Consider the following 20,476-nt stretch of genomic DNA (forward strand, 5'->3'; position numbering starts at 1 on the left):
TGAGATTGCTCCAAAAGAGCATTTGTTGTAGCAGAAATCCATAATTTCATTATTTTTTTATGCAGCCAAAGCTTCCCAAATTAAGCCAATTAATATTTGAGAAGCTTTGGCAGGTATGTGAATCAATTTCTGTAACCATTCATGCAGTTTATTTAGGCATTAATCTTAGTGTATATACACTGCATCCAGAAAGTATTCACCCTACTGACGTATCCCATAATCCCTTGCGCCCCAGAGAGTCGCTGCAGTCAAACAACAAAGAATCCACATGATGACAATTGTAAATGAATATTACAAAAATGTAATTTTTTTTATGCATTTCATCACGTTAATAAGAGACTGCTGCATGATACCCTGAAAACTTGCTAAAACAATTATAACAAATAATCCGTGTCTGCTACGTTTAATCTGCGTGGAATTTAATAAACGCAAACCGAATTTCAGACATATACACTGAACAAAAATATAAACGCAACACTTTTGGTTTTGCTCCCATTTTGTATGAGATGAACTCAAAGATCTAAAACTTTTTCCACATACACAATATCACCATTTCCCACAAATATTGTTCACAAACCAGTCTAAATCTGTGGTAGTGAGTACTTCTCCTTTGCTGAGATAATCCATCCCACCTCACAGGTGTGCCATATCAAGATGCTGATTAGACACCATGATTAGTGCACAGGTGTGCCTTAGACTGCCCACAATAAAAGGCCACTCTGAAAGGTGCAGTTTTATCACACAGCACAATGCCACAGATGTCGCAAGATTTGAGGGAGCGTGCAATTGGCATGCTGACAGCAGGAATGTCAACCAGAGCTGTTGCTTGTGTATTGAATGTTCATTTCTCTACCATAAGCCGTCTCCAAAGGCGTTTCAGAGAATTTGGCAGTACATCCAACCAGCCTCACAACCGCAGACCACGTGTAACCACACCAGCCCAGGACCTCCACATCCAGCATGTTCACCTCCAAGATCGTCTAAGACCAGCCACTTGGACAGCTGCTGAAACAATCGGTTTGCATAACCAAAGAATTTCTGCACAAACTGTCAGAAACCATCTCAGGGAAGCTCATCTGCATGCTTGTCATCCTCATCGGGGTCTCGACCTGACTCCAGTTCATCGTCGTAACCGACTTGAGTGGGCAAATGCTCACATACGCTGGCGTTTGGCACGTTGGAGAGGTGTTCTCTTCACGGATGAATCCCGGTTCACACTGTTCAGGGCAGATGGCAGACAGCGTGTGTGGCACCGTGTGGGTGAGCGGTTTTCTGATGTCAATGTTGTGGATCGAGTGGCCCATGGTGGCGGTGGGGTTATGGTATGGGCAGGCGTCTGTTATGGACGAAGAACACAGGTGCATTTTATTGATGGCATTTTGAATGCACAGAGATACCGTGATGAGATCCTGAGGCCCATTGTTGTGCCAATCCAAGAACATCACCTCATGTTGCAGCAGGATAATGCACGGCCCCATGTTGCAAGGATCTGTACACAATTCTTGGAAGATGAAAATGTCCCAGTTCTTGCATGGCTGGCATACTCACTGGACATGTCATCCATTGAGCATGTTTGGGATGCTCTGGACCGGCGTATACGACAGCATGTACCAGTTCCTGCCAATATCCAGCAACTTCGCACAGCCATTGAAGAGGAGTGGACCAACATTCCACAGGCCACAATTGACAACCTGATCAACTCTATGCGAAGGAGATGTGTTGCACTGCATGAGGCAAATGGTGGTCACACCAGATACTGACTGGTATCCCCCCCAAAAAAACAAAACTGCACCTTTCAGAGTGGCCTTTTATTGTGGACAGTCTAAGGCACACCTGTGCACTAATCATGGTGTCTAATCAGCATCTTGATATGGCACACCTGTGAGGTGGGATGCATTATCTCAGCAAAGGAGAAGTGCTCACTATCACAGATTTAGACTGGTTTGTGAACAATATTTGAGGGAAATGGTGATATTGTGTATGTGGAAAAAGTTTTAGATCTTTGAGTTCATCTCATACAAAATGGGAGCAAAACCAAAAGTGTTGCGTTTATATTTTTGTTGAGTGTATATTAGTCTGGAACAAGGGATGTACAACCAGTGTTGTAAAGAACAATAATCAAGACGTTAAAGAGCAAACTTCACTTTCCCCCAGAACGACATGATCAGGAAGCGAGTGTAGCTCACAGAAGCTCCCGCTGAAAATAACGGACAGACAGCCTGTGATTCTCGCATGTTCACATAAAACAAACGCAATAACAATGTTTATAAACCGAGAGAATATATTCATAAGAGTTTTAGGCACAATATAAAAATAGTTTTATGTTGCGAAGTTAATGGTGTTGTCCGTGTGCAGCGGTTAAAGTGCAGCCCGATCAGAGCGTCTCAATGCAGTTCTCAATGTTACTGAGATCTCGCAGTGTGGCGACCTCTCCGAGGTTTTGCAGGATTTGAAACATCAATAGGGCGAATTGACAGCGCTTCACTTTTTCCACATTTTATGTTACAGCCTGATTGCAAAATGGAGTAAATCCATTTTTCTCCATCAAAATTCTACTCACAACACCCCACAATGACAACATGAAAAAAGTTTTGAAATTTTAACAAATTTATTAAAAATAAAAAACTAAGAAATCTCATGTACATAAGTATTCACACTATTTGCTCAATACTTTGTTGATGCACCTTTGACAGCAATTACAGTCTCAAGTCTTCTTGAATATGATGGCACAAGCTTGGTGCACCCAGGGTTCTAGCTAGCGCAAACTTGCGTTATGGCCTGTTACATTATAATTTTGGACCGTTATGCTTATTTTGGACCGTTACAATTTTCAATACAGCGTCTGTAATCAACCGTTTCTGCAGCGCGACTCCAGTTTGAAGCGTGAATTGAAGCTATGCTTCGATTCAATGGCTCATAGCTCTTTGATTCGCTGCTCTTCAGAAGCGGTAAGTCCACTTCTTAACCCCTCTGAAAGCCATTAAAATATGAGTCACTTTTGTGTGGATTAAAGTCAATAACTGGGACTCTTGTCTTGTTGCAGTCGAGAAACGAGAATCGTCCTCCGTTCCGTGCTTCAAACGCTGCACGGCTCTCTGCTGAGAGAGTCCGCTCGGAATTAATAACTTCAAAACGAATCGCCGCTTTAAATAAAATGACACCTCTTACAAACGCTGCAATACAGACAAACTACAATCGACTAAAACATTTTTTCCTCCCAATACGAGATGTCCTGCGTTCTTTATAAACCTGACATGCAACGCAGCTGCAAGAGCTCAGCTCACAGGTATGGAAAGACATTCACACCAATAATGTCTGAAAGGAAATGCTTTTGACAAAATCTAACAGATTTTATTTCTGTTTATGTCCAGAGATCAAGGAACCACCATGTAGAGTTTATTATGTCCAGAGTTTAAGGATACAGTAACTAATTTCATATTTATTTACTTTAAGACTCAATAAAATGTTGTTCAATTTCAATTTAATCAGCTTATAAAGTGCCAAATTACAACAAAAGCCGTCTCAAGGTGCCTCACACAGAACAGCTCAACATAAAAAATTAAAATAAATAAATAAAACTAAAAAAATTCAAATATCTAATTAAAAACAGAAGTAAAAGAATAAAACATAACAAAATAAAAACGACTCATAAGAAAGAGAATAAAAATAGGTTTTAAGTCTTGACTTAAAAATGTGCACGGACTCCGAATGCCTCACTGAGGGCCATGTACTGGCAAACCCAGAATGAGATTGCCCACTCAACAAACTTCCCCTTCTGGACATGATGAAGGGACTGGGGCTGTTGTACCTGGCTTTTCACCTTTGGGTACCCCTAGAATGGCCAATTTTTAGCTTGAATTTTCAAAAGCTTCCCCCCTTCAGCACCATCTCCCCCCCCTCGGTCGCTTCGGTCCCTCGACATTACCACTACGCTAAAATTTTATCCTAGCTAGAACCCTGGCACCTTTAGGCCTCTGAGCAGAGGATTAATTGCACATGAACTGAGTATAGAAATTTCAGGCGTTTGTTGTCGTCTGCAACAAAATTGGCCAGGAATGACAAATTTCTCAGTATGAATTACGGATATATTAATAATGTATAGCAAATATATGACAAAATCACGGATGTATGACACATGTATTGAGGAAACGGATTGGATGCAATGCGATTATCACGGAAGTATTCCGGATGTATTGAGAATGCATTGCACAATTGTTGCGGAAACAGCGGTTGTATTGCACATGCGTGGCATCTGCATTGCAGTCATAAAAGCACACTCGGGCCTTTCGGCATCACTATTCACACTAACACCACAGCCTCTGGAGCAATCGCTGGACTTGGACAAGTTGACTGGTATGTTGTTGGTTGGGAGCAACTATCACACTACGTCTTTCAGGATCCATAGCTACATCTGTACGTCTACTCAGGTAGACTGGCAATGACTGGCAGGTATGTCGATTTCTGCCACATTTATATAGTACTTTGGGTTTACGTGAAGTGTTTGTTTTGCATTCACAAACTGTCCGCAAATCAGATGTAATACAAACGCTTTATCCGTGGCCACTCTGTATGCATTCGCTACAACTTATTTTAGTTCGTGATGTGGACATGATAGGAAACACTATATATCTGTTTTACACACTGCCCCAGTCTGCTGCCAAGCCGCAATACCCCGTCAGTCAGCGGATATACAGCGCATAGATTGAGTATGTAAGGCAGATGTCATCCGCAACCAAAATTTTGTGCAGCTCAAAAATCCTGGCAACGGAAAAACATGCCTCTGTGGATAATTGCGGACGTGTGCGGATGTCGGCCAACTCATACAAGCATGTTTCACGGATATTGCGGATATTAGCAAATACGAGGTCTGTTAGAAAACTATCCCACCTTTTTATTTTTTGCAAAAACCATATGGATTTGAATCACGTGATTGCATCAGCCAAGCTTGAACCTTCGTGCGCATGTGTGAGTTTTTTCACGCCTGTCAGTTACGTCATTCGCCTGTGAGCACACTGAGTGAGCAGTGGTCCACCCCCCTTGTCGGATTTTTATTGCGAGTAAAATGTCTGAACGATTTGGAGCTTTGCTGCATCAAATTTTTCCAGAAACTGTGAGAGACAGCCAGGTGGACACCATTCAGAAAATTCAGATGGCTTTCAGGAACGATTTTATGGGGATCACACAGATTATGGAGTGTTACAGCCGGTTTAAAGACCGCCCACAGCGGCTGAGAGTGCGCCGCGCTCCGAGCGGCAATCGACAGGCTGAAACGACCAGATCATGTCCAAAGTGAAGGCTGTGTTGATCCGGGACATCGTCTGACTACCACAGAAATGGCAGAAGATGTGGACATCAGCACTTTTTCGGCACATTCCACTGTTACAGGAGTTTTTGTCATGGAAAGAGGAGCGGAGGAATGCGCCACAGAGCCGCGAATGGCACGGGACAAAAGCACCTCCGTGTTGGTCTCATAGGACGGCTTTCGGTGGCTTTTCGGTCGTGTGATTATCCGAGAAATTGTGGATGAGCTGGACATGCCAGAACATGTCCTGTGAGGCTTCATCACGGCGCTGCTTTGCGCCATGCGGCTCCGTCCCGACGCGCGAACTCCTCCGCTCCTCTTTCCATGACAAACACTCCTGTAACAGTGGAATGTGCCGTTCATTTCCAAACTGAACGCCGAACGTTGATCCGGGACGTCGTCTGACTACCAGAGAAATTGCAGAAGGCGTGGACATCAGCACTTTTTCGGCACATTGAGACAGACGTGCGGAGGAATTTAGGCTGTAACATAAAAAAAAACAAAAAAAATGTGGAAAAAGTGCAGTGCTGTGAATACTTTCTGGATGTACTAGAAACTGCTGACCAACAAAATCTGATGAAGTGAGAAAAAAAAACAAAAAAACAAACAAACAACAAGAGCACCGCAACCGTAGAGCGCAAACCTCTGCCAACACTAGTTTCCAATGACACAAAATTTTAATTTGGAAAAACATAGTCAAGGTCAAAGTCCTGTTAGAATTGGCTTTTCATAAGCTAAAATAAATCAAAGGGGCTTTTCAATCTTAAAATCAAATATCCGCTAAATCCACAATACGGATCAGATCCGGATCAAACAAACAGTCATTTCATTGAGAGTGCCAGTTTGCACCTCATTGTCACAAATGAGAGTGATTGAGGCACTTTAGATTGACATAATACAAAATGTTGACTAAATGGGCTTTTTAATATTAAATTCAAATGCCTACAAACTCTGTCATCTGGTGTTGCTGACCGAACAGTCCCTCCCTAAAAATCGGTCCACCCTCCCTTCACTGCGTATGCATCATTTCGGAGCGTCAGCAGCGATTCACCAATTATCTCCTCGTTGCTGCTTAAAACTGCACTCCAGTCATCATCTATCTCAGCGACAGATATCTGAACCTTTTGTACCACAATCATTTCCACATAAATTCAGAAATATTTCATAATACAAGACGGGAGCGATCAGAGCGCAACAAGAAAACAAGAAGATCTGTATGGAGGAGTGGACCAAAATCCCTGCTGAAGTGTGTGCAAACAGTCTGACCTCTGTAATGGCAAACAAATGTTTCTGTAGCAAATATAGGTCTTTTTTCTATTCTATCAAATACTTATTTCATGCAATAAAATGCAAATTAATTATAAAAAAAAAAAAAAATCATACAATCCGACTGTAGTTGAAGTGTAGCCTACCTACGATACAAATTACCAGAGGTAGGGCGACGTCACTGTCAAGTCATCAATCTGCAAGTCCCAAGTCAAGTCTCAAGTCAGCCTGCAAACAACTGGTGGTCATTATGACTTGAGACTTGCTGATTCATGACTTGAAAGTGACTTGATGGTGACTTCAACGCACCTCTGCAAATTACAGACCTCTCCATTCTTTGTAGGTGGGAAAACTTGCAAAATCAACAGTGGATCAAATACTTATTTGCCTCACTGTATATACTCTGCCTCAGGTGTACAAACCAGCCTGCCTGTTCACCTCTGCTTTGGCTATACCCCTCATGGAGCTCTCTGGCTCCCAACTACACCAGCAGTGAATAATATCGCAAACCTCTCCTTTAAGCCCCTTTCACAGCAGGCCTGCTTTGAGTTGCGTATGCTGCGTATCTAATAACACAGGAATGTCTGCGTCAGTTGTGCGCAGAAGGGGGGGGGGGCAAAGCTTGAGGAGGTGAGAGCGCCAAGGAGCTGCAGCCAGTCTGTAATGAGCAGGTGTGCGCTCTGATTTCTATTGTAGTTTATATTTCTTCCTTTGACAGCAGAGTTGCAGCTGGCGATCGCACACACACAAACCGTCCGTGAGTGGATGTGGAGATGTCCTCCGTGATGAGTTATACTGGATGTGGACATGTCCTGTCGCTGGCAATTGGTCTGCGAGCAGGACTTAATTGACTTTATTTAACACAATCGTGAAAGAACTTGAGGAGGTGAGTGCAAAGAGCTGCAGCCAGGCTGTAATGAGCATTTTCTTTTTTACTTTTAACTGTTCACATGTGCTCTTTGAGCGGTGTAGTTATACAGTGTACACAATGCAGTAAAAAAGGTCGACAACAGTCCTGCGTGATTTACAGCTCGGCCCAATGGAGCACAGCAGGAATCATAAATTGGCGACAGGTAGCGTTATATTGTATGGGTGTGGCATCCAGTCACGTTAAGTACCATTAAGTTGGCTCAACTTGTGAGAAAACTACTTCGTTTCTGCGTCCTGTACTCGACGCCGAAAAACTTAAACATGTCGCCTTTTTGCGTCCCTCACGGTATTGTGGCGTTGGGTTGCATAAAATTGGCGTCGTCATGATGCCACATGACGCAACTCGAAGCAGGCCGGTGTGAAAGCAGCTTTAAGGCATTCTAGACTGGATTTCAATTTGATTCTTGTTCGTGAATTAATGACTGAGGAGAAGAGCAATAAAGGGGATGTCATAACACTGGCTTGTATGCGCATAGCTAGTCACCATCTGCACTTGCCTTCTTGCTTCTTCACTACAATGGTGTTTTAATCATTTATAAGCCAAATGAAGAACTCATCGACATGGAAGAGTTAAATCTTTTTGTTCACTTCACAGATTCAGTTTGATGCAAAAGACATCACTGTAATGGTTGGAATATAACCAGTGAACTGTTGGTGTTTCACGGCATATATGTGGTTATTTGCGGAATGGACCATCTAAATTAACTTGCAGTGACTGAGAGTGAGCTTCAAGTAGTAGATGAACTCAATACCCTTAACAAAAAAAAAACAAACAAAACAAAAACATTAATTTTGGTGTCCGAGCTGGTTCAGTAACATTATTTACTGTGTTTTCCAGAGTTTACGTTGTGTTTTGTTTTTTAAATACTTGTTTAGGAGGTCCTGCGACTTATACTCCAGTGCAACTTAGATACATAAAAATCACATGGTCATTACTAATGATAACAATAATAAGAAACTATATTTCCCAGAAATCAAAGTACTAAACAAAATAAACTTAATGACAAAAATGTCAATCATAATAGCACACTACAATAATGCACAAAATTCCCAAATTAACCCCTTAACGCCTGAATTTATATAGCTGTATATAAAAAAAATGTTTTGTGTGTGTTTTTGCCTTTAAGTAGATAGTAAATAATGTTGAGATTATTAATTTCACTTTTGCATAAAAAATAAATAGTAATTTTGGTATTATGGTAATAATTTATGTTATAATGTTATAATAATAATAATGGTATGTTGCAAATTTGCGACAACAGGCATACTGGTCAATTTGGTATGTTGCATATTTTAAGTCAAATATTGTAGCATATATGCGACAATAGGCGTTAAGGGGTTAAAGAGCTGACAATACAGAAAAAGGTACTTGTATGCTGTTGTGCCTTACATGTTTTTTTCTTCGCCCCATTTGAAGAGGCAAGAGGTGCGACTTATACTCCAAAAATACACTCAACAAAAATATAAACGCAACACTTTTGGTTTTGCTCCCATTTTGTATGAGATGAACTGAAAGATCTAAAACTTTTTCCACATACACAATATCACCATTTCCCTCAAATACTGTTCACAAACCAGTCTAAATCTGTGATAGTGAGCACTTCTCCTTTGCTGAGATAATCCATCCCACCTCACAGGTGTGCCATATCAAGATGCTGATTAGACACCATGATTAGTGCACAGGTGTGCCTTAGACTGTCCACAATAAAAGGCCACTCTGAAAGGTGCAGTTTTGTTTTATTGGGGGGGGGGGGATACCAGTCAGTATCTGGTGTGACCACCATTTGCCTCATGCAGTGCAACACATCTCCTTCGCATAGAGTTGATCAGGTTGTCAATTGTGGCCTGTGGAATGTTGGTCCACTCCTCTTCAATGGCTGTGCGAAGTTGCTGGATATTGGCAGGAACTGGTACACGCTGTCGTATACGCCGGTCCAGAGCATCCCAAACATGCTCAATGGTTGACATGTCCGGTGAGTATGCCGGCCATGCAAGAACTGGGACATTTTCAGCTTCCAAGAACTGTGTACAGATCCTTGCAACATGGGGCCGTGCATTATCCTGCTGCAACATGAGGTGATGTTCTTGGATGTATGGCACAACAATGGGCCTCAGGATCTCGTCACGGTATCTGTGTGCATTCAAAATGCCATCAATAAAATGCACCTGTGTTCTTCGTCCATAACAGACGCCTGCCCATACCATAACCCCACCGCCACCATGGGCCACTCGATCCACAACACTGCCATCAGAAAACCGCTCACCCACACGACACCACACACGCTGTCTGCCATCTGCCCTGAACAGTGTGAACCGGGATTCATCCGTGAAGAGAACACCTCTCCAACGTGGCAAACGCCAGCGAATGTGAGCATTTGCCCACTTAAGTCGGTTACGATGACGAACTGGAGTCAGGTTGAGACCCCGATGAGGACGACGAGCATGCAGATGAGCTTCCCTGAGACGGTTTCTGACAATTTGTGCAGAAATTCTTTGGTTATGCAAACCGATTGTTTCAGCAGCTGTCCGAGTGGCTGGTCTCAGACGATCTTGGAGGTGAACATGCTGGATGCGGAGGTCCTGGGCTGGTGTGGTTACACGTGGTCTGCGGTTGTGAGGCTGGTTAGATGTACTGCCAAATTCTCTGAAACGCCTTTGGAGATGGCTTATGGTAGAGAAATGAACATTCAATACACGAGCAACAGCTCTGGTTGACATTCCTGCTGTCAGCATGCCAATTGCACGCTCCCTCAAATCTTGCGACATCTGTGGCATTGTGCTGTGTGATAAAACTGCACCTTTCAGAGTGGCCTTTTATTGTGGGCAGTCTAAGGCACACCTGTGCACTAATCATGGTGTCTAATCAGCATCTTGGTATGGCACACCTGTGAGGTGGGATGGATTATCTCAGCAAAGGAGAAGTGCTCACTATCACAGATTTAGACTGGTTTGTGAACAATATTTGAGGGAAATGGTGATATTGTGTATGTGGAAAAAGTTTTAGATCTTTGAGTTCATCTCATACAAAATGGGAGCAAAACCAAAAGTGTTGCGTTTATATTTTTGTTGAGTGTATATTAACTAAGGTTTGCTCTCATTAGTCGCATACTTTGCAACATACCTACGGTTTTACAGCTGCTGTTTTGCATGACCTTGGACAATGGAGGCCATAGAGGGATGCAGACTCTCAGCTGGTAAAAAGGCCTGAAATCACATTACAGTTTGACCAATTAATCCATGAACATCATGGTTAATGTAAGGTCAGTGATGAAAGTGGGCCATGGAAAACAAACCTGAAAACTTTTGGCAAGGGCTGAAGGCCTGAAGCCACTGGTGGGGGGGGTCTGGGAGCTCTCCCGCAGAAATAATTGAAATCTCAGATGCATTTTGGTGCATTATCAGGTCTATTTACCCACCAAAAAAAAAAAAAAAAAAAATTCTCCAAAAATTTACATTTTTTGTTGGGTCAGGTCAATTTTTCCACCCCAGAGAAGTGTATTTTTACACAACTTTTATTGTGCTACCTGTCTTTAATCTAAAAAAAAAAAAAAAACATACACTGTGGCTCAGAAAAGTACACAGTAAAGGAAATGACAATTCAAAGAACTCAAAAATAACTAGAAGCACTCAGTGAGTGCAAACCTCCTCCAAGGCCATAGGGTCACTGACCCTAAAGAGATTCCCTCCTTGGCACAGTGATCTATTCAAGAATTCAGTGTCACAACCAAAACTATGATACATACACTTTCCTGTATATTTGACATCCTTGACCAAGAAAACATACCACTAGAACTTGGAATCACTTTTATGCCTTTATTAGTTGAAAAGTTATTGTATAAAAACGATTTTTCGGTAATGGCAGCTTTCTTCTGGATCTAGCTCCATAACATTTGAAGCTACATCAAATCTGCTGACACCTTACTGAATCAGTACAAATTCAGCTACAATTTGGTGTTAGTTGTGCATCTCTAGCTTCATTTGTCACCTCACACTGACATTTTCTATTTTCCTTATATTTTTGCATATTCTGGATCACCAGATCTGGAATCCAGATCAGATCTTCACCAAACTTTGTTGTTTGATAGAACATTTGACTATGTTACACCTTAATTTTTTTCAAGGCTTTCTGCCTTGTCAAAATTCCCCCTATCCCGCAATGGTGAAGAATTCTTGAAAAAAATTCCTAGATCCGGATCGTGATCCGGAGCACCACTAAAATTTAATCATTTGTTCCTCTTGTCATTTCCAACCACTCCACAAAATTTCATCAAAATCCATTCAAAACTTTTTGAGTTATCCTGCTGACAGACAAACAAACAAACAAACGCGACCGAAAACATAACCTCCTTGTCGGAGGTAATAATTCTCAGTATCAATTCAAATGGGACAACAGGAGTATTGATGGCACATTAATGCATCAACTTGTTAAACCTTCCCTCATTTCTGAGTTTTCCTAGTTTTGCCAGGAGCTTTGGCGCTATTGATAATCTTTCTTTTCAAATTCTTGGCCACCTTATGTACAAATGACTGGGTTTTCAGTTGTCTTCCCTATGACAATCCCAGTTCCTGCCTGTGCTCATCTTTCTTTTTTTGCCAGTTTCTTTTTTAAAAATACAAACATTGCTTATATTTAAAAAGGTACTAAATTCATTTATTCACTTTTTCATTTCATGTAAAAATAGAGATGAGAGGTCTAGGAAAATCACTGCTTATCTGGCAAGACCCTGACTTAAATATTCTAAAAAGTACATTGATGCCAACATTTGTTGTCTTATGCATAATGCAAGTGATAATCAACTTAAAATATCTTCTTACCTCCCTGGTATGTTTTCAAGATATAGAAAGACAAATAAATCACTGTTCTTGTCTTTTCCTCTAAAAACTGCCATCTAAACAAGACAGGCTACTCCCTCTTTTCAAAACTGTGAAATCTGCCATTATGTTTCAGATTTTTCACCCCAAAACTTCAGAAAGAACCATAAAATGCATATTTAGCAGGCTACAGTTTGCATGAGAGAATTTGAAGTAAATTCTTCCAGACAAAGTTTGAAACATATTATAAGATCAAAGACTTACCAGAGTGTTAGCTTTTCTGTATAAAAGATGATTTTAAAAAGTCAGGTCCCCGTTCTGGTCCTTTTGCTCAACCTAGCCCCATTTTCTGATGAACTTTAAATCGTCTCGTGCAGCAGAACAAAGTTTCATCATTGTTTTGTATTTCAACATGGCGCGGAGTTCATGGTAAAATCTGTAACGGCGTCTTCCATTCGCTGCTGTGTGGACATGTGGTGACACGTAACCTTAATCCAGCAGCCTTTTTCTTGCTAATGTTTGTGCTTTTTGCCCGACTATGATAATACGTGTTAAATATGCAAATAAAGATAAACTTTGCTTCTGTAATTTTGCTGGGAATGTGAGCTAAGGCTGTCACTTTGAAATCAAGCTTCAGGAGAAACATTTGAGTTTACAGCAACTGTATGCAGCTGCATTGAGTACTCTTCAAAACACTGGTCTTATGCCTTTAATGTCAATTTCTTTTTTCTTTAAGCCAAGATCACTTTTCATGTCAGGAAAAACACAGAGATCCACTAGGTAGAGTAAGGCTGTCTGTTTGACATATCAAATAATAATGCCATCCAACAACTGTTTTGGGTGTGGAGTCTCATATATTATTTAGGATGTGAGGGACAGAGTTTTGGGAATCAACACCAAAAAAATTTCTTGGCGCATGTCCCACAATCTGTCAAGAAGGGGGGGATGACAGACTTACAAATGTCACAAATCTGTGACTAAATAACATTACTGAACCAACTATCTTTTGCCTACATATACAATACCTATTTTAACAGGCTGACCATTATATTTTAGATTGTGATACAATGTTGAAAGATGAAAATACTCACTCTTCCCCTGCTGAGAAAAACTCCCGGAGGACCCATTAGTATAAAGAGAATCCCCTGAGCTACGTTTCAGTCCTGAGTTTGCTGAGGAGTGGGTGCCATAGTTGAAATGATTATTTGCCTCCATCTACAAGACAAAAAATAGGGGGTGGGGGGAGACATGTCAACAATCATACCCAGTAAAATGGATTGCCCTTTCAGTTCACGAGCCCACAGACATTTTAAACCTAATTGGCACCACTAATTGGAGAAAAATGATACTTAATGTCCAGCCTCAGTACACTACATAGTAGTTGTAGTAGTATACAGTACTCTACAAAGTAAGTTAGTCATATACTTGCATAGGACCTGAGTCTCATTGGTGCCTGTGCTTATCTCCAGATTCTGTAACATGATTCAAACAAGAGTCTATGAAAACCCCAGGAGTCAGTCTGATGCGGGTTACCTCCCCAGCCAAGGACAGTACCATTTACAGCTGGGTGGACTACAACAGTGTAGACACATACAGATATTGTGAGCAGAATTTGAACCCAGTTCTACATATTGGAAATACACATACACTGAGCTACCTGCTCTACATGGTCTACATAAACGTGTATAATAACCTTCCCTGAGTGGTAGCTATAGCCAGGAAGGGGTCAATTTGAGACTACACAGGAGTTAATGTTTGAAAAGGCATCAACTATGTATATCATATTATTTGTTGAATAAATATTACAAACAAAATATAGTTTGTACTATCAACATCTGAAAATTGAGTTATGGGGTAAAAACATCAAAAATTGTGACAAAGGGAAATATCAGCTTGTACAGAGAATAAAAATTATAGTAGCTGTAATTGTGGTAAAAAGTGATGCACATTACTGGTTCAGCTAATAGCATTTAACCCCACCCTCAAAACATGCACATTAGGGTCTGCTCCTTTTTCTGCTCCCAACCAAGGCAGCTTCTCTAGATCTGAAGTTGGTCCCCGGGGCGCCAGACTGCCCACTGCTCCAAGTGATTGGATTGTGTTTAACTGTAATAGACTGCTGTTACATTCTCAATGCGCATGCTCAGTAGTGCATAAATCTCACGTGACTAAGCATGAGCTCCCACCTCTGCTGTTGGCATTGGGAGCATTAAGTGCCTATTCCTCCAAAAAAACGTACGAGGAGTGGTTCTCGCAGCTTATACAATCACCCGTGATCTAAAATAGTGCTAAAACAAGATGAAATGGCCCAACCTGGCTTGCTTCCAAACAGGCCAGTTTATGAAGTGTAGACATGGCAATCCATCCGAAAATGAAAGTAAAGAACCGCACCCTCGCGCCAAAAGTTCAGCTGTTAATGCATTTTACTGTTTCTAAACACTTGAAAAATATTGAGTTGTCATTTTCTTTTCAATGCGACTGGAGCAGTACACGTTAATGTTTTCAAGAATGAATGAATGGAACGTTGCGTTTTTATAGCATTCTGCAATCCACCTGCCTTGGTAGCCTTGGCAGTGTTTGAATCAAGACACTAAATGTAGTTTCATACAAGCCATTTTTACTGTTGTAACACAATGATTTTTACAAATAAAGCTGTGACAAAAATGTGCGCATAGCCAATACAGGATTACAGCTGACGGCACCAATGTTATTTACTACATATCATCTTATTGTTCTGACTGTCACAGCTGGGACACGTTTAACGGACACTGTCCACCCTTCTTTGGGCAACTTACAGGTATTTGTCGCAGTGTTATCCATAGATTCAGACATGTCCGAATAGTTACACGGAGGATGCACAACCACATTAAACGTCTCTACTCCCCACGGTGTTCTACATGAGTGACTTGGAGAGTACTCTGTGCATGCGCCAAACAATGTAACACCGATTTATTAGGATGGATTAAATGCAGAGGACAAACTTTGTTGTATTTATCCATGTATGTACAATAACAATAAAGGCCCTTCTTCATTGTAAAATAAATAAATAAATGAAAATAGTCTCGACTATTTTGAGTATGTGGTCAGCAAGGTAAAGGACAATCAAGCTCAATCAGTATTAGATTATAAGAAATGCTATTACTATGGTACCATATTCTGCCACTTCACAGAGTATCCAACAACAAGCCGCCATAACCATACTGCATCCAATAAGAAACAACCATTATTGTGAGGTAAGATTAAATTTGATAAGATTTAAGATTTGGGAGGTGATAGTCTTGTTGGGAGGTGATGGTCTGGTGGTTAAGCGTTGGGCTTGAGACCAGAGGATCCTCAGTACAATCTTCAGACTGGAAAAATCACTAAGGGCCCTTGGGCAAGGTCCTTAATCTCCAAGTTGCTTCCAGTGTGTAGTGAGTACCTTGCATGGCAGTAGGGCTGAAATGATTAATCGAGAAATTCTTTGCCTCGAAGCTTTGTTTAAAGCTGTAGTATATATGCAAGGCCTGTAGGTGGCACTGTAACGCACCCACAAAAAAACTGAGAAGAAGACCGTAGAGCATGACCATAACTAAGTTGGTTCCACTCCTCCAGCCAATGCAAAGGAGTTGGTGTCGGGTTATTTGCTCACGTGACTTTTAGTCAGGATTTTGCTGACTGGCTGAGACACGCCGCTCTCTGATTGGCTGCAGCCTTTGTTTAGAACGTAACACTGGTACCACAGTCTCTGGAGGAGTGGAACCAACTTACATTTTCGGCGGTTATGCCACAGCCAATCACAAAGCGTGGCATGATAGCCAATAGCGGCCAACGTATCAGATAGACCAATCACAGCCATGTTTCAAAAACACGCTACCAGTCTCTTTGTATAAGAGACTGTGGTACCAGTGCTAACCCATAACTAATGCAAGCGCTAATCAATGTAGCAGGCAATGCTACAAGTTTACAAAGCCACATGCTGAGTAAAATAAAGCCTTTTAAGAGAAAGGGTCTGTGCTGATCGCCTGAAACAGACTTATTATGCATTTAAAGTGAATCAGTGTGTTTATACACTCAACAAAAATATAAACGCAACACTTTTGGTTTTGCTCCCATTTTGTATGAGATGAACTCAAAGATCTAAAACTTTTTCCACATACACAATATCACCATTTCCCTCAAATATTGTTCACAAACCAGTCTAAATCTGTGATAGTGAGCACTTCTCCTTTGCTGAGATAATCCATCCCACCTCACGTGTGCCATACCAAGATGCTGATTAGACACCATGATTAGTGCACAGGTGTGCCTTAGACTGTCCACAATAAAAGGCCACTTTGAAAGGTGCAGTTTTGTTTTATTGGGGGGGATACCAGTCAGTATCTGGTGTGACCACCATTTGCCTCATGCAGTGCAACACATCTCCTTCGCATAGAGTTGATCAGGTTGTCAATTGTGGCCTGTGGAATGTTGGTCCACTCCTCTTCAATGGCTGTGCGAAGTTGCTGGATACTGGCAGGAACTGGTACACGCTGTCATATACGCCGGTCCAGAGCATCCCAAACATGCTCAATGGGTGACATGTCCGGTGAGTATGCCGGCCATGCAAGAACTGGGACATTTTCAGCTTCCAATAATTGTGTACAGATCCTTGCACCATGGGGCCGTGCATTACGCCAGCCAAACGCCAGCGGATGTGAGCATTTGCCCACTCAAGTCGGTTACGACGACGAACTGGAGTCCGGTCGAGACCCCGATGAGGACGAAGAGCATGCAGATGACCTTCCCTGAGATGGTTTCTGACACTTTGTGCAGAAATTCTTTGGTTATGCAAACCGATTGTTTTAGCAGCTGTCCGAGTGGCTGGTCTCAGACGATCTTGGAGGTGAACATGCTGGATGTGGAGGTCCTGGGCTGGTGTGGTTACACGTGGTCGGCGGTTGTGAGGCTGGTTGGATGTACTGCCACATTCTCTGAAACGCCTTTGGAGACGGCTTATGGTAGAGAAATGAACATTCAATACACGAGCAACAGCTCTGGTTGACATTCCTGCTGTCAGCATGCCAATTGCACGCTCCCTCAAATCTTGCGACATCTGTGGCATTGTGCTGTGTGATAAAACTGCACCTTTCAGAGTGGCCTTTTATTGTGGGCAGTCTAAGGCACACCTGTGCACTAATCATGGTGTCTAATCAGCATCTTGATATGGCACACCTGTGAGGTGGGATGGATTATCTCAGCAAAGGAGAAGTGCTCACTATCACAGATTTAGACTGGGTTGTGAACATTATTTGAAGGAAATGGTGATATTGTTTATGTGGAAAAAGTTTTAGATCTTTGAGTTCATCTCATACAAAATGGGAGCAAAACCAAAAGTGTTGCGTTTATATTTTTGTTGAGTGTGTATATATATATATATATATATATTTTTTTTTTGTATTTTTTTTTTATTTATTTATTTATTTTTTTTTTATGTGGTTTGCTCCACTGGCTGCTCTCCACCTCCACAGATGAAGCGAAAGGAAGCGCACTTTAAATTAATCATGTTTAACTATTAAAAAAATGCCTATATTCAGATTTGATATGAGTTTTTATCAACAGGCTGAAGAGTTAATTTATCAGTGCAGCTGTTGTGGAAATGTTGCACTCCACAGCCGTTTTTTCCAAAGGCTTTGTTATTCGCCAAGTATCCACAGAAAACAAGGAATTTGACTTTGGTTTGAGCTGCTCTGTACTTCATGTAGAAATATACAACAAACACTGAATAAATCACAGAAATAAAAAGTGCAAATGAAATGTGCAATAAGAAAAGAAAAATGAAAAAAAAAAAAGAATGTCCTGTCCGCAGACTGAAGATTTCACAGAGCGCCTGGGCTTATGGTTTGGAAAAGCTACAGAACTCTTAATGTGAAAAAATAAATAACTACCTGGGAAAACCGAGACAGAGGGAACATCCTAAACTTAAAAATCTGCATGATGGCAGAGCGACATCGTGCCATTGCTTAGGGAGAGCCCTGCCAGTACTGATGTTGTTTAAAAATATAACAGTACATTTTTATGCGATTACTTGATTAATCGATAAAATAATCAATAGAATATTCGATTCCAAAAATATTCGATAGCTGCAGCCCTACATGGCAGCACCCTGACATCGGTGTGTGTGTGTGTGTGAGAATGGGTGAATGTAAGGCATAATTGTGAAGCACATTGAGCATCTGATGCAGATGGAAAAGCGCTACATAAAAGCAGTCCATTTAGATAAGGATGCACATCACACCGTTGACACTTGACAGATAAACTCAAAACTTCAGGTTTAGGTTGGAGTTGTACGTGTACCGTGACGCTGGGTCATTGAAACAACAATGGGTACCATACTAATAGCAATTCATGGTTTATGCATGGTGCTGTATCAATAACATCTGCAAGATTACATAACATGATGCATGTTGTCACATAACTTAGCACAGAATCCTTAACAGACTAATAATATGAATGAAGTAACACAGCGGTACAAAGCTTTCTCTATGGTAGACGGAGGCATAAACCGGAAATGGCACCAAAAAAAAAAAAAAAAATAAAAAAAAATTATGCTCAGTGGGGTAAAAAGCCACAAACCAGACAACATTGTCGTAAAAAGCCACAAACCAATGGGCGATTCCACATGAGAAGGTAAAAAATACAACCCCTGACAATAATTATGGAAATATGAAATAATTATGTTCATTCAGTTGTTTAATTTTGTAGAAAAAAAAGCAGATCACAGACATGACACAAAACTAAAGTCATTTCAAATGGCAACTTTCTGGCTTTAAGAAACACTATAAGAAATACAGAAAAAAAGATTGTGGCAGTCAGTAACGGTTACTTTTTTAGACCAAGCAGAGGGAAAAAAATATGGACTCACTCAATTCTGAGGAATAAATTATGGAATCACCTTGTAAATTTTCATCTCCAAAACTAACACCTGCATCAAATCAGATCTGCTCGTTAGTCTGCATCTAAAAAGGAGTGATCACACCTTGGAGAGCTGTTGCACCAAGTGGACTGACATGAATCATGGCTCCAACACGAGAGATGTCAATTGAAACAAAGGAGAGGATTATCAAACTCTTAAAAGAGGGTAAATCATCACGCAATGTTGCAAAAGATGTTGGTTGTTCAGTCAGCTGTGTCTAAACTCTGGACCAAATACAAACAACATGGGAAGGTTGTTAAAGGCAAACATACTGGTAGACCAAGGAAGACATCAAAGCATCAAGACAGAAAACTTACAGCAATATGTCTCAAAAATCAAAAATGCACAACAAAACAAACGAGGAACGAATGGGAGGAAACTGGAGGAAACTGGAGTCAACGTCTGTGACCGAACTGTAAGAAACCGCCTAAAGGAAATGTGATTTACATACAGAAAAGCTAAACGAAAGCCATCATTAACACCTAAACAGAAAAAAACAAGGTTACAACGGGCTAAGGAAAAGCAATCGTGGACTGTGGATGACTGGATGAAAGTCATATTCAGTGATGAATCTCAAATCTGCATTATGCAAGGTGATGATGCTGGAACTTTTGTTTGGTGCCGTTCCAATGAGATTTATAAAGATGACTGCCTGAAGAGAACATGTAAATTTCCACAGTCATTGATGATATGGGGCTGCATGTCAGGTAAAGGCACTGGGGAGATGGCTATCATTACATCATCAATAAATGCACAAGTTTACGTTGATATTTTGGACACTTTTCTTATCCCATCAATTGAAAGGATGTTTGGGGATGATGAAATCATTTTTCAAGATGATAATGCATCTTGCCACAGAGCAAAAACTGTGAAAACATTCCTTGCAAAAAGACACATAGGGTTAATGTCATGGCCTGCAAATAGTCCGGATCTTAATCCAATTGAAAATCTTTGGTGGAAGTTGAAGAAAATGGTCCATGACAAGGCTCCAACCTGCAAAGCTGATCTGGCAACAGCAATCAGAGAAAGTTGGAGCCAGATTGATGAAGAGTACTGTTTGTCACTCATTAAGTCCATGCCTCAGAGACTGCAAGCTGTTATAAAAGCCAGAGGTGGTGCAACAAAATACTAGTGATGTGTTGGAGCGTTCTTTTGTTTTTCATGATTCCATAATTTTTTCCTCAGAAATGAGTGATTCCATATTTTTTTTCCCTCTGCTTGGTCTAAAAAGT

General features: G+C 41.1%; 1 protein-coding gene across 7 annotated transcripts in view; it reads right to left on the reverse strand.

The window, feature by feature from the left end:
* baz2a (bromodomain adjacent to zinc finger domain, 2A) overlaps positions 1 to 20,476 on the reverse strand; it is a 51,878-nt gene that overhangs the window by 25,145 nt on the left and 6,257 nt on the right. For 5 of the 7 annotated variants that reach the window (XM_034172824.1, XM_034172825.1, XM_034172822.1 and 2 more), the window contains exon 2: positions 13,402 to 13,525. The exons of 1 other annotated variant lie outside the window; for it this stretch is intronic. In XM_034172824.1, the coding sequence (XP_034028715.1) occupies positions 13,402 to 13,525 (124 nt within the window). Of the gene's footprint in view, positions 1 to 10,619; positions 10,703 to 13,401; positions 13,526 to 20,476 lie in introns of those variants that run through there. One more of the 7 variants, XM_034172826.1, reaches the window with a different exon arrangement.

Source organism: Thalassophryne amazonica, chromosome 6 (assembly GCF_902500255.1).
Source record: "Thalassophryne amazonica chromosome 6, fThaAma1.1, whole genome shotgun sequence".
Classification (NCBI taxonomy): Eukaryota; Metazoa; Chordata; class Actinopteri; order Batrachoidiformes; family Batrachoididae; genus Thalassophryne; species Thalassophryne amazonica.